This window comes from Dermochelys coriacea, chromosome 4, assembly GCF_009764565.3.
Source record: "Dermochelys coriacea isolate rDerCor1 chromosome 4, rDerCor1.pri.v4, whole genome shotgun sequence".
NCBI classification, from domain to species: Eukaryota; Metazoa; Chordata; order Testudines; family Dermochelyidae; genus Dermochelys; species Dermochelys coriacea.
The window spans coordinates 126,019,444-126,035,111 of record NC_050071.1 but is presented as its reverse complement, the minus strand read 5'-3'; the positions used below and the strand labels follow the sequence as shown (position 1 = coordinate 126,035,111).

Here is a 15,668-nt window from a genome sequence, read left to right as displayed (position 1 = left end):
AGGTATTTTGCCACAAGGGAGAATGATTTGCTAGACTGGCTAGGAGGAAACATATCTCATTGCTGTAGAGCTAACAAAAAAGTATTCTACCAAAAGTAGAATCCCAAATAAAACATCATCCCAACCCTATGGCAGGGGTTGGCAACCTTTCAGAAGTGGTGTGCCAAGTCTTCATTTATTCACTCTAATTTAAGGTTTTGTGTGCCAGTAATACATCTTAATATTTTTAAAAGGTCTTTTTCTATAATATATAAGCTATTGTTGTATATAAAGTAAATAAGGTTTTCAAAATGTTTAAGAAGCTTTATTTAAAATTAAACTAAAATGCAGAGTGCCCTGGACTGGTGGCCTGAACCCAGGCAGTGTGAGTGCTACTGAAAATCAGCTCACGTGCCACCTTTGGCACGCATGCCATAGGTTGCCTACCCCTGCCCTAGGGTTTATTTCATTTTTATACCAGGCCTCTTTGGGCTGAATGGAGTGCCTGTGGTTTTCCAGAGCTTGATGGGCTAGGTTCTTCAACCCCCACAGCCAATATGCTCTAGGGTATTTGGATGATGTGGTCGTGTATAGGCTAAGATGTGCAATAGTTAAAAATGAGACCAAATCCCTAGGTACTTCCTTGGAAATGGTCCTGTCAGGCCTATAGTTAGCAAAGTGCAGGCCTTTTTCCACACTCGCTATCAGGCAACTCTTTTTTTATTTCTAAGGATTGTGATGGAAAGGTCAAAGTTCAGATTTGGAATCTTTCCTGAAATCAGTGGCCCATAATCAACGCGAGTACCATATTTCAAGATTCTAGTTCAAAAGGCCATTTAAATAGCTAAAATTCTATAGAGAGGCTGATGACCTTTTGGTGAACTCCAGTAGAAAAGTGGAAGTTCAAATGTTGGATTTTTTTTTTTCCAGTATTCAGAGGCCCACTCTGTGTGTGTGCGCGTGCCAAATTTCAGTCGTCTAGTTCAATGGGAACAGAAAATTAATTGTTATGGTCATCTTTATTGTATAGCTAGATTTACTAGACTAGAATCATTTCTTTACAGTACCCAGTTTTTTTCCAAATGCAAACTTGTGTCCCAGTATTGTGATGTTTTAACAGGCAGTAATTTTGGAAACAAGGTCACACTGCATCAAAACATCATCATACTGTGAACATGGGAGTGTTTTTTTAGGTCCATAAAAAGATTTTAGGACTTATTAATATCTCATAAGGTATGGCTTCAGGACATAAGGTTGCTGCAACAAAACTGAAATGCACCTATGAATACCGGGGTGTATATTTAATTACAATTGTAGTGTAATACACAAGTGAAGTCTGCAGCAGTCTTTCTAAGAAACTGTGTAATCTCCATGTAAATATTGCATGTAACTCAATTCTTCAGTTCATTAAATTTGAAAGAAGTAATCTCTTGTTAGTTTCTTAGATTTTTCTTCAATGTCTTGAATTTGAATACATGGATAAAAGATGAATGGAGTCAGATATATGATTCTCTTTATGTAAAAGAGAACTGGATTGATCCATTGCTAGGGTAAGTACTAAATATTCAATATATTTTAAAGTTTAAAGGTGACATAACAAATTTTGCAATTTGCAAATTGCAATTTGCTATTTTTATAAAACCATATGGTCCAATCCTGCTCCTATTGTAGTCAATGTCAAAACTCTTATTGGCCTCAATGGGAGCAGGGCAGACCCTTGAATTTATCCATAAGTGAGTTACTTAGCTCTAAAAAGTTCTCTCATAGATGTTACACGCTAGTTTCCCCAATCCAGTAAAGAACAGAAAATGAAATGAACATAAATATTGAAATCAAACAACTATCTTCTAAAGTTAGGCTTTAATCCAGCAAAACTGTAAGCACATGATTAATCCCACTGACTTCAGTGAAACAACTATCATGACTGAGATTGCATACAGGTTTAAGTGTTTTGCTGGGTCAGGACTCTAGGGGTGTCTGCAAGTTCAGCAACAGGTCTAACATGTAGACACGGCCAAACTCTGTTAGGCTAAGCATATACCAGCTCTGTCTGCTGATACAGAGTATAAACCATCATCTAACTCAGTTGTTATATTCAGTGCAATTTAAAAAAACACTATTTAGGTGGAGGCAAAGTAGTAAACGCAGTGGTATAAATTCTGTCTTGAAATACACACACAATTCCAGTAAAGTCTGCATGAGTTGCAGATTGTGTGGGCCAAATTCTGCCAGCACACACACATTCCATCCCCAGTACAGTAATTCAAAACACAATGGCTGCTTCCAGTGATTTATAAATATTTTTAAATCTGGAATTAGTATTGCATTAGATTGTCATTTACACTTAGTGTAAAGGGCCCTTAAAATGGACATAAATTAAATTTACACCCTCTTTGAGGGTGCTTCATACACTGTTAGAGTGCTGTAAAAGACTTGAGAGTTTTATGAGACTCAGGGGCATTGTTTTCATTAGTCCCTGTATCATCTGTTCCAAGTGTTGGTCCCTCTTTTTGTACTGCAGAGCTTGAGCCTTTATCTTCTGCTGAGGCAAAATTCTGAACAGGCACTTGGCCTGAATAAGGAGTGCAGGACTGGGCCCATAAACTAGAAATATCTAGTAGATATTACATAGTGATGAATACTCATGGCTCTGCTCTCCAGGGGTGGCAGAAGCTTCTTAAAAATGGGAGGGCCATTGGCACCCGAACTGTGGCGCCACCCCTTCTCTGCAAGGCCCTTCAACATCTCTTCCCCCAAGGCCCTGCTCCCCACACACTCTTCTCTGCCCTCTTCCCCCACTTGCCCTTAAGGCTGGTAAAAAGTGAGAGGCCCATGTTCTCCTAGCCCCCCTGTTCTGGCACCCTGCTGCTCTCAATAAGTGTACATATCTCACGTAAAAGTCAATGGGAGTTGCTCAGGTGCATCCAACCACCCGATTTGGCCAGTGGGTTTGAAATTTGTATCAAAGGATTGAAAGTGTAACCACAAGTAATAAACTTGGCAGCCTCAAATGTGTTGAATGTACTTTTGTTTCCCTTTCACTGGACCTGCTCCAGCTTCACTAAAGTTAGTGGAAAGAATTCCACTGATTTCAATGGGAGTTGGAATGCACGGGGGGCTAGATCCACAAAGGGACTTGGGTGCCTTGCCACCCAGTGGAATCCACATCCCTGAGTTTGCTGCCCAGACTCCATATACAGTGAATGGGGAGAGATAAGATCTAAGAAAGGGATCCACAAATGCCAGAACACTGAGGGAGAAGCCTAAGCTAGCCAATAGGAAAGGCTGAGGAGAGGGATGGGTCATAAACGTCACCTTTCAAAGAGACTTAGAATGCTCTGCTGGAGTTAGGCACCTAACTCGTATCTTGCAAAAATGCTGAAGCAGAAGTGGTGGTCCTACCCTGTGCCCTATAACTTTTAGCCCAGTAGTTAGAGCATTCATGCAAGATGTGGGGGACCTGGATTCAATTATCAAGTGATCCATCCCATCTTCCAGTCCCAGTTTCTGGTAATCGGAGGTTTAGGGACACCCAGAATATGGGGTTATGTCCCTGACCATCTTGGATAATAGCCATTGATGGAACTTATCTAATTCTTTTTTTTTGAACCCAGTTATACTCGTGGCCTTCATAGCATCCGTTGACAACAAGTACCACAAGTTGACTGCCTTGTGTGAAGAAGTACTTCCTTGTGTTTTTGTTTTAAACCTGCTTATTCATTTCATTGGGTGACCCCTAGTTCTGTTACGTGAAGGGGTAAATAACACTTCCCTATTCATTTTCTGCACACCATTCATGATTTTAGAGACCTCTATCATATCCCATCCTTAGTCTTCTCTTTTTTTTAGACTGAACAGTCCCCATCTTTTTAATCTCCCCTCATATGGAAGCTGTTCCATACTCCTAATAACTTTTGTTGCCTGTATATGTACTTTTCCAATACATCCTTGGTTAGTGCCCTAACCATGGGTTAAAAGTTGGGGTGGGGAGACTTCTCTTGCAGCTGTTTTGTGTGGCTTTAGGCATGCTCAGAGCATGCCTACCAGATTAGGTCATGGGCGGGAATGTGTAGTTTGAGGATCCCACTGTGTCTTAGGCACGAGAGAGATGCCTGAGTGCCTAGATTGAGATGGCTGTGCACATGCTCATTGGCAGAACTTTAACAACTAGAGGACTTTAATGGTGGAAGTTTAGGCACCTACAGAATTAGGCATCAGCTGAATGGGGGTTTGAGGATCTCAGTGATGCTTAAATGTTGCATTTAGGTATCTAAGACCTTTTGTGGACCTAACCCTGACTCCCAGAGTTACCCATTGACATTACATCAGAATGATAGTACAAACTAAGATTCTGAAGCTCCTTTTATGTTCTCAGTGAGAGCTGAACTACATAATAAGGCATGGAACCTCTCTACCCCTCTCTAATATGAAAATCTGTTGTTCAGTTACTCCCACCCTTTCTTTTGATGATGTGAGTGGCTATAGCCACATCAGAAGCCTATGTGCTCTATTACAAAGGGACTCTAAAACCAGAGAAAAAGAGGTGAAGATCACAGAAAAGTATTGGCTTCTGAAGAATTTGATACCAAGAAGGCAACATCTCAGTTAAGCAATGTTGTTCTTTCATTGCATTGTGACTGAGACTCCCAAAGTAATGCAAACCTTCAATATTCAAGACCTGAGTGTTTATGTATGGGATAGTAATATGTCTATTTTAAGTATAAGGTTCAAATTACATTAATGTATTCCCCATTGACTTTGATGGGGTTTGCAGTAGTGTAACTGAGAACATAATTTGGCTTTAAGCTTTGAACGTTTTAATTTTGATATACACAAAAATAATGTAAAACAAAAAACCCAAACCATGTTGGATGTCCCACTAGCTCCACTTTTTTGTTTAAATGATTTATTTACTCAAGCAAATCATTTGGCCTTCCAATTTTTGGGTAAATGAGATTGTGCTAGTGGTACTTGCTCTGTCACATAATATGAACAATATTACTTAGACCATTGTCTGTCTTTGTTCCTTTCATCTGTACCTACTTAGTTTATCATAACTGCCTCGCTGTCTGACACTGCTATAAAATGAACTTGCAATGTGCTTGTTTAGTCAGCATGAATTACAGTTTCACACAGATAAACAGTTTATTAGAAATAGACTAACTTTTCGTTCAAGAAGTAAAGTAACATTTTTGAGTGTCAGTCTGTGCCACTAATCATTGGCACAAATCAATTGATCAATTCAGTTAAAAGGGAATAAACAGAGCCAAAGAATTATCAAATTTGGATCACTGACAATTTCAGATATTGCATTATTATGAATTTGTATAAGAGAAAATGAAAATAAGATTTAAAAGTATTTTTTAAAGATGGCAGCCAAAAATAGAACAACTGATCAAGCAACTTGCTGACAAATTAGCGAATCGTGTTACCACTGTAAAGACTTCAATGGTCACAAAGCCAAAGGAATTTGATTTGACCACCCCTAAGCCACGAGCCATACCGATACCTGAGCCAATACCGTTACAGGAGAAGCATCGACCTGTGAGTGCTTTTTATTCTTTGGAAAATGTTAAGCTGTATGTGTTTTGTACTCAACCATAGTATATGGTTAACAGTCTCTTCCTTGAAGCTATAATCTAAAATAATTGAAGAAAACCTACCAACACTGATGGAATAACAGGAAACACTTTAGTTTCTGAATTGAAAGCTAAATTTGTAGAAAATAATTGGTACTGTTTTTAATCAATGTAACTGGTATTTTTCTAATCATATTATAGATACTCTTCTATAGCAAGGGAAGGAGAGGGTAGCAAAAAGGTGGCTCCTACAATTGTTTGGAAAATAGAAAAATCCCAATGAAGCCACAATTTATTCCTTGCCCCTTGAGTGTGTAACCTAACAGGTTGCTGCCAGCCCATTTAATGTGTAGATTATTCTGCCTTGGGGGATCTACAGGTGCATATTGGAAATAAACCCTCAAACTGTAACGTTTTTTATAAAAAAAAAAAATATGGGTGTGATCCTGCTCCCCATCAAAGTAAATGGCAAAGCTCCCAGCAATTTCAACGGAGGCATAACTAACTCTAGATTTGCAGATCACCCATGAAGATAGAATTTCATTGCCTGTTATGTGTGTTTCTGGTGTACATTAATGTTAATGGTTAGCATTTAATATGCTAATGAGTGTAGAGCTTCTCTTGAAGGCCTGACTGTTTGCTTGTCTGTCTTAAGCTGTCACATTGGGTAATATTCTAATTTCAGTCACACTGGTGTAACTCTGGAGTGACACAATGGACTTCAGTAAGGGTTTTTGGTTAAAGCAACCAGGATTTGGGCTAAGGTTTCTATGATTCACTGAATAAAGACTCCATGGTTGTTTACATTCAGTTTCATAGGTAACTGAGTTTAGGGCTATAGCTCTGGGCATTATCTATAGCCTCTTATGAGCACATTAGGTTGTTAATAATACAAATGTTGAATGCTTACAAAAATCACTTTGCATCTTTGGGTAAGAGTGCAATTTCATGGTAGCACATTGGCTGTTTCAGTGTGAAATCCCATTATTTCTACAAATACCAGGTTCTGAAAAATTGCATCTTTAATCATTTACTCAGTGTAGGAATGAATCATGTTGTTGTCGCCTTTATATTGTACAGTCTCCCTGAGAGTAATTTTTGCATTAACTCACACGAATTGAAGAGCATTTGAGGTGCAAGGAGTATACTGGATTTTATTTAAATTCAGATAAAGTCTGCCAAATTTAAGTACTCATGAAAGCGGGAGTCTAATATCATTGTCAAAGTATGAGCACACACTGTGCTAACTTCTGGACATAACTCTGAAAAATGAGCTTTGATTCTAACCTGTAACCCCATTGTCACCACCACTAGTTCAGATCCTGGAGCCCTCCAAAACAGAGAATTATAATCATGTTGAATTGTCTATTAGTTTGCTGATATGGACTAGCATCCTCTCAAAACCTAGGTTGAGATATTTCTTTTGAAGTTGCAGCAAATGTGGTTGGTCCCTCACAGTCAGCCCAGATTGCAGGGTATAGGCTAGGAAGATGGGCCCACACCCTTGGAATTGGCTAGTATGTGATGGGTGGCTATGCATTAAAGGGTGGCCCAGGGAGAAATAGGCCTCTTCTTCTTTAACTCTATATACTGCTACAAATAAAATAGTGACCTCATGGCCAAAGGTTTATAATTTCTTGTCTCCCTCCTCATTTACATACCCCCAGCAATTGCAGATATGACTTTCTACAAAGAAAGACTAGTGGTTTCAGTTGGGATTTTCAGAGGCACAGAAGGGAGTTAGGGGCTCAATTTCCATTAATATGTAATGGTATTTGGACACCTAAATCCCCAAGGCTTCTTTGACAATCCCAGCCATGTTTTATAGTATAATCTAATCCATTCCTTAATAGTACTATTTGTGGTGAAATTATTACACAACATTTTAGGTTTGTCTAGAATTAAAATGTATACATTGAAATGCAGTAGGCCCCATTCAGCCCAGATAAAAGTTCTGGTAATTCCATTGGAGTTGTACATATTAGGACCAGGGCCATATTTAGCCCACTCTTTATATATATCCTTGACCTTGTCCCTTTTTAACAGTCTGTTGTTTTTTTCTTAAAAATAACAAAATAAACAAACCCACCTGGCTAACATGCAAGATTCTGTCTGGTAATATATTGATGTAATACATAAACTCTAGAATCTTATGTGTCAAAACAGAAGCTTTTAATGTCCATCTCACAACCTTAATTTTTAAGGAAATAAAAGAATGGTCACTGCCAAAACTGAGAAGTGTTCACTGATCGCTAGGTTTAGTTTGTATTCCCTTCCCATCTTGCTCCTCCACTCCTAGTTTATGTTCTCAAGGCACTGTGAAATTGCCTCATTTCCATCCAGTATAAAACATTACTACTTGTGTATATAATTCTGAGTGGTTAAATAAAATTGATACCTTACAAATCACTTGTCCAGTTGCCCTTTAATATTTAGGGCCATACTGTGCCTTTTAAGGCACTGGTCTGTGTTGTGCGTAGTACAGAATTTCACAACCACTAGGAGTTTTAGGAGAGATTGTGCCTCCAGGAGCACACCTATTGCATAACCTATTAGAAGGTTACTTCATGCTGCTCCCCTCTGCCTTCATCCATTTGATGACCTATTCTGGCCAGAGCAGAGAGGGGGCATGGCCCAGTCTCTTACACCTCTCCCACAGCAGTCCTTGGAGGCCAACCCATACCAGAGATGCCCTTTCCTTATATCCTCTGTTGGGTCATGTGGCAGACAAGTAAACCTTTACCCTTTCCTGGATGTTTTACTATCCCACAGTCCAAGACCTGACTACCCCTCTAAACCTGTGAATGCTGCTGTGAGGACCCTCGCAATCCTCCACCCCCAAGCAATTCTATAGCCACAACTGGCAAACCCTAACTAGAAGTATAGTGGAGTAAGAAGTATGTAGGAGAGGACAGCTGGCCTGATTCTCCTTAAAGGCAACTTCAGGTTGATCTTCCCCTTTTCACTTTGTGGGAGGCATGGGGGAGCAAGCATAGGATTTTTCTCTTTTTGGCTTTCGCCTGGCAAAGATGGACTCTTTTTTTTTTTTTTTTTTGTTTTTTTTTTTTTTTTTTTAAAATGAGTTAACAGCTCCTTTGGCTGAAAGCACCTGGAAGAGGGTTGACAAGGTCTGGACAGCCCCAGCCAAATAGTGATGGTTGGTGGATATTTATCCCTTTTATGCATTCACCCCTAAAACTTTACTGTTCATTTTATGGCACTAATAGAAAAGAAATCACTACTTTTTAAATAATGGCTGTAGTTTTTCAATAGGGATAAATGTCCCCCCTTCCCCCCCCACACTAAGATTTATTGTTTGAAACATTTAGTCTTTCATACCTGTATTACAGAAATTTCTGCCTTTTTAATATAGGTTCCTCGGAGCACCTACAAACCTCCAAAAGAAAAACAGCACTTGCAGGAAATCAAGTATAGAAATCGCCGAAGAGCAGAGGTAAGTGTAGCATGATTTTATTTTTAATTGCCCCTCTCCTGCATCTGTTTGTTCTTTGATGTAAGCTACAGTTTTCAGAGCTTTAGGGCTCTATCCAATGCAAAAATGCTTCTGCAGCTGCTGGCCCACCCCCTGTCTTGGAGCAATGAAGGCTGCTGCTGCTTCTATCCCTTTCCCCTGCCCTTTGTCTCGTCTATTTTATTGTAAGTTCTTCAGGGCAGAGACCATCTTCTACTCACTGTTTGTTGCAACACAAATGATAGCAGTACAGTTACAAAGGATAGTGCTTGTGGAAGCCGCCATGTGATGTTGTCCTAATGTAGCCAATCAAGATTGCTCCAAATTTGTTCATCTCTAAGGTGTCACAAGGACTCCTTGTTTTTGCTGATACAGACTAACACGGCTACCACACTGAAATCCATTTACATACTTGTTCTTACATCAGTGCCATGTTCCCCCCTCCATCTGCACTGACTCTGTGAAGATGTTTACGGACTGAGATAGCCCAGTGAAGACTCTCACCTCCCCCATACCTGGCTCCTGCTCCACAGAGGGATTGAGGGGAAAGTTTCTCTCCGACTCTGTTAAGTAGTTTGAGGGGCATTCCCCACTAGTCTCCAAGGAGAGGACATGAAGCAACTTGCACCCCACTGCTTCTGCTCTGCCCTACTATAATGAGGTATTAGTGGCCTTTCCTACACGCCATTGCATCTACTGCTTCCCCTGACTCCAGGGATAAGAGGTCAGGGTGCATGGCTGGAGTATGCCTCCAAGCCCTGCTTGTTCCCTCTGGCCATGTGGAGGGGGGCACTGGGGAACTTCCCCAGCTCTATGGAATCCTACAGAGATCCAGGAGAAGCTGCTTCTTTGCTTGCATAGGACACATGGATAGTCAATGTGTGCAATTAACCATTAAGGCATTTAAAAAATTTAACATAATTTCTGTTTCCTAACTGAGAAATTTCATAGCATCATCCAGTTACAGAAAAATCTCAGTAGCTCCTGACTCACCTGTAGTGTTTGGTGCTGCACATACTTGAGAGCTCCTCCCCAGACCAGGCTCTGAGAGTAGGATATCATGACTAGGAAAGCAGCAGAATTCAAGGGGCTGTGTGTTGAGAGAAGTGGGAGGGAAGGCCTGGAAAGGGCCCTAACACTTGATCTGCTCTGGTTATTTGAAAGATCCTGATTTTGAAATGAATCCTATTAAATAAGTCAGCTCTGATTAGATTTAAGGCAGATTTGTCTTCCTCTTCATCGTCTTGGAAGGAAATTACATGGTAGATCCCTCTCCCATCAGACTTTCCACAATGCAATCACCATATAGAGTTGCTTTAGAAGCTTGATAAAAGGTCTGGTTTTTCACATCTCTTTATCTGTACTCTCCCACCTGCATTCCACCAATGTCTTGGTCTAGTTTTCATTGACTGATACCAGACAATTTATCACTGTACTAGCCTTTCCATGTCCTTGTGCAAGCTGCATTTGGTTTAGTTTCTGTATGTAGAATATGCTGAATTGCCTACCTATTTTGTTAGGGTCAAGCTTTCCTTTTGCCTTTTTGTTGCCCCATCTCATTGTAAGCATCTTTCTTTTAGGTTCTTCACTTTCCAGCAGTGCTACTTTATTTTGTATCCTTTCATTATGTCTGTGTTGTGCAGAATGTACATGCTTAGCACACATTATATATGGAAAGATTGAAAGGGGAAAGAAACAAAGCACATTATCTGGATTACCAAGAGTCTGAGATAAGTGTAGAATTGCTTAACTAGCAGCCACAGTCTCCAGTGGAGCAGATGCATGAATGCAAGCAACACAAAAGAAAGCCACTACAAAAAGAAGGATTCTAGGTGGACTCCTCCTGAAGGTCGAAACAGCAGCCTGGATTTCTACATAGACTGCTTCCGCCGACGTGCACGAGCTGAAATTGTGGAAAAGCAGCATCGCTTACCCCATAACCTCAGCCATGCAGAACACAGTGCCATCCACAGCCTCAGAAACAACTCTGACATCATAATCAAAAAGGCTGACAAAGGAGGTGCTGTCGTCATCATGAATAGGTCAGAGTATGAACAAGAGGCTACTAGGCAGCTCTCCAACACCACTTTCTACAAGCCATTACCCTCTGATCCCAGTGAGAGTTACCAAAAGAAACTACAGCATTTGCTCAAGAAACTCCCTGAAAAAGCACAAGAACAAATCCGCACAGACACACCCCTGGAGCCAGGACCTGGGGTATTCTATCTGCTACCCAAGATCCATAAACCTGGAAATCCTGGACGCCCCATCATCTCAGGCATTGGCACCCTGACAGCAGGATTGTCTGGCTATGTAGACTCCCTCCTCAGGCCCTTCGTTACCAGCACTCCCAGCTATCTTCGAGACACCACCGATTTCCTGAGGAAACTACAGTCCATTGGTGATCTTCCTAAAAACACCATCCTAGCCACTATGGATGTAGAAGCCCTCTACACCAATATTCCACACAAAGATGGACTACAAGCCGTCAGGAACAGTATCCCCGATACTGTCACGGCTAACCTGGTGGCAGAACTTTGTGACTTTGTCCTGACCCATAACTATTTCACATTTGGTGACAATGTATACCTTCAAATCAGCGGCACTGCGATGGGTACCCGCATGGCCCCACAGTATGCCAACATTTTTATGGCTGACTTAGAACAACGCTTCCTCAGCTCTCGTTCCCTAATGCCCCTACTCTACTTGCGCTACATTGATGACATCTTCATCATCTGGACCCATGGAAAAGAAGCTCTTGAGGAATTCCACCATGATTTCAACAATTTCCATCCCACCATCAACCTCAGCCTGGACCAGTCCACACAAGAGATCCACTTCCTGGACACTACGGTGCTAATAAGCGATGGTCACATAAACACCACCCTATATCGGAAACCTACTGACCGCTATTCCTACCTACATGCCTCTAGCTTTCATCCAGATCATACCACTCGATCCATTGTCTACAGCCAAGCGCTACGATATAACCGCATTTGCTCCAACCCCTCAGACAGAGACAAACACCTACAAGATCTCTATCATGCATTCCTACAACTACAGTACCCACCTGCTGAAGTGAAGAAACAGATTGACAGAGCCAGAAGAGTACCCAGAAGTCACCTACTACAGGACAGGCCCAACAAAGAAAACAACAGAACGCCACTAGCCATCACCTTCAGCCCCCAACTAAAACCCCTCCAACGCATCATCAAGGATCTACAACCTATCCTGAAGGACGAGCCATCGCTCTCTCAGATCTTGGGAGATAGACCAGTCCTTGCTTACAGACAGCCCCCCAATCTGAAGCAAATACTCACCAGCAACCACACACCACACAACAGAACCACTAACCCAGGAACCTATCCTTGCAACAAAGCCCGTTGCCAACTCTGTCCACATATCTATTCAGGGGATACCATCATAGGGCCTAATCACATCAGCCACACTATCAGAGGCTCCTTCACCTGCGCATCTACCAATGTGATATATGCCATCATGTGCCAGCAATGCCCCTCTGCCATGTACATTGGCCAAACTGGACAGTCTCTACGTAAAAGAATGAATGGACACAAATCAGACGTCAAGAATTATAACATTCAAAAACCAGTTGGAGAACACTTCAATCTCTCTGGTCACTCGATCACAGACCTAAGAGTGGCTATACTTCAACAAAAAAGCTTCAAAAACAGACTCCAACGAGAGACTGCTGAATTGGAATTAATTTGCAAACTGGATACAATTAACTTAGGCTTGAATAGAGACTGGGAATGGATGAGTCATTACACAAAGTAAAACTATTTCCCCATGGTATTTCTCCCTCCCACCCCACCCCCCACTGTTCCTCTGATATTCTTGTTAACTGCTGGAATTAGCCTACCTGCTTGTCACCATGAAAGGTTTTCCTCCTTCCCCCCCCTGCTGTTGGTGATGGCTTATCTTAAGTGATCACTCTCCTTACAGTGTGTATGATAAACCCATTGTTTCATGTTCTCTGTGTGTGTGTATATAAATCTCTCCTCTGTTTTTTCCACCAAATGCATCCGATGAAGTGAGCTGTAGCTCACGAAAGCTTATGCTCTAATAAATTTGTTAGTCTCTAAGGTGCCACAAGTACTCCTTTTCTTTTTGAGAATACAGACTAACACGGCTGCTACTCTGAAACAGCAGAAAGTGAAGTTGTTGTTGTAGCAGCCATTTTTGTTACTCTGAAATGACATAAAAGGCATTTAAAGCATTCACAAAGGTCAGTTTCTCAGACTGTTCACTAAATGAAGCTGAAATTGTGGCTCCTGAAAAGAAAGATGCATATGGAAATGTCACTTACTCTGTCACTGAATTGCACATGTGACATATCAGAGCAACTCTAGAAAAGAGTGAAAACACCAGGAACCTCTCCCTGTGCATTTTATGTCAGGGCTGATGCTACATGTCCAGCTTAGCATCATCACTGAGAGAGCCAGTGGAAAAGCCAGAGTGCACCTCTCATTCTGGGGCTGCATCATTATATGTGCTGTCCCCTTTAAACAGGTTCAACTGGAGCTACTCAGACCCTTGTGCCTCTTGGAGCAGCCCCTGGCACCAAGGCTTCTCCAACTACCCCACTCCACCAGTGCAGGAAAAGGAATGTTATCTTGCTTACTATGTGGAAACAAACACTGGTAATTGTGTTGTATGCAGGGATGGGGCTTTCAATTAAGGTTCTAAACCTTCAATGAACTTTGAAGTCACTGGGACTCCATTCAGGCATCCATCCAGGAGAGATTATTGCAGAACAAGGGCCCTAATGCAAGTCTTTCATCAAGGATGAAAATTCATGTTGACTTCATTCATTGAAAGCTGATTAATGCACTTGCCCATGCACACAGAAATGGAGCTAAATTTTTTAACATTCGGCTCCATCTCCTTAGGGATTGTGAGGGGCAACATATCCAGGGCTAGGTCATGGTGCAGTAAAGTAGGTGCACTTTTTTGTACAGTAGGTGCATTCTTTCCAAATCTGTTTCTAAAAACACCACCCATTTGTCTGAATGGGCAGGAGCCTTGACTGGACCAGAATCAGGCATGCGCAGGGATTTAAATGTGACTACTTTTGGAGGGGCACTTTAAACACTGCCCCCCCGACCCACCCAGTTCTTCTGAGCCCTGCTGTCTCCCAAAATTCACCAGGCTGCCACTGCATTCCCCAGGCTCCCCACCCATCCTCCCAGTGTCCCCAGCCGAGCTGCCTGCTTCACCCCCCCATTGTCCTGAGCTCCCATCTACATACCCCAGGTGGGCTCCAAACACTTACTGGATGCTGCAGCAAGGAAGGGACGGGGCTCAGCAGGAGTGCTAGCTGCAGTGCTTTTCCCAGGCACACCCTTCAGCTGTGCTCAGCCTGACTCCCACCCTGGCAGAAAGTGGGAGGATGGGCTTTAGAGATGGAATCCCAGGGTGGGGGGCCAGAGCAGAAGCTGGGGACAGTGGCAGAGATGATTATTGGGCAGCCCATGCCCCTGCTTGCCCCCCTTTGTGCATGTCTGACTACAGTAAAGTAGACAGCCCCAAAAGGAGGAGGAGCACATCCCAGGGAATGCTGGGGTGGGCACCTGTCAAAGTTCCTTCCCCACTCTGAACTCTAGGGTACATATGTGGGGACCTGCATGAAAAACCCCCAAGCTTATTTTTACCAGCTTAGGTTAAAACTTCCCCAAGGTACAAACTATTTTACCTTTTGCCCTTGGACTTTATTGCTGCCACCACCAAGCGTCTAACAAATATATAACAGGGAAAGAGTCCACTTGGAAATGTCTTTGCTCCCCTCCCCCAAATCCTCCCAAACCCTACACCTCCTTTCCTGGGGAAGGCTTGATAAAAATCCTCACCAATTTGCACACGTGAACACAGACCCAAATCCTTGGATCTTAAGAACAATGAAAAAGAAATCAGGTTCTTAAAGAATTTTAATTGAAGAAAGAGTAAAAGAATGGTCTCTGTAAAATCACAATGGTAAATACCTTACAGGGTAATCGGATTCGAAACATGGAGAATCCCTCTAGTCAAAACCTTGTTACAAAAAGACACACAAACAGGAATATACATTCCATTCAGCACAGCTTATTTTATCAGCCATTTAAACAAAACAGAATCTAACACATCTAGCTAGATTGCTTATTAGCCCTTTACAGGAGTTCTAACTTGCATTCCTGCTCTGGTCCGGGCAAAAACACATGGACCGAGAGAACCCTTTGCCCCGCCCCACCCTCCAGCTTTGAAAGTATCTTGTCTCCTCATTGGTCATTTTGGTCAGGTGCCAGCAAGGTTCTTTAGCTTCTTAATCCTTTACAGGTGAAAGGGTTTTTTCCTCTGGCCATGAGGAATTTAAAGGTAATTAGCCTTCCCTTTATATTTGACAGCCCACATGGGCCCTCTCTCCTCCAGAAGCTCTCCATTGCCCATTGGCCAACCAAAGGAAGATGGGAGCTGATTGGAGCCTAAACTTTTTCCCCCCCACAATTTGTTTTTTTTTTTTTTAAACCTTGGCCTGAGTGTTTTGGATTCCTTTTTCCCTTTGACTGCCCCACCCTCTTTCTGTGTAGTTGTAGTATAGGAACTGTGCTTTTAGGATGCTGTGGGTCTGACCTGTTATCCTGTTC

At 42.0% G+C, this 15,668-nt stretch overlaps 1 protein-coding gene across 2 annotated transcripts in view; it reads left to right on the top strand.

Annotated features, from left to right (window-relative positions):
- The window catches only part of CFAP99 (cilia and flagella associated protein 99), a 107,491-nt gene that overhangs the window by 48,634 nt on the left and 43,189 nt on the right, over positions 1-15,668 (top strand). The window contains exons 5-7 of one of the 2 annotated variants that reach the window (XM_038400132.1): positions 1,417-1,529; positions 5,349-5,523; positions 8,932-9,012. In XM_038400132.1, the coding sequence (XP_038256060.1) occupies positions 1,417-1,529; positions 5,349-5,523; positions 8,932-9,012 (369 nt within the window). The remainder of the gene's footprint in view (positions 1-1,416; positions 1,530-5,348; positions 5,524-8,931; positions 9,013-15,668) is intronic. The other variant, XM_043512583.1, reaches the window with a different exon arrangement.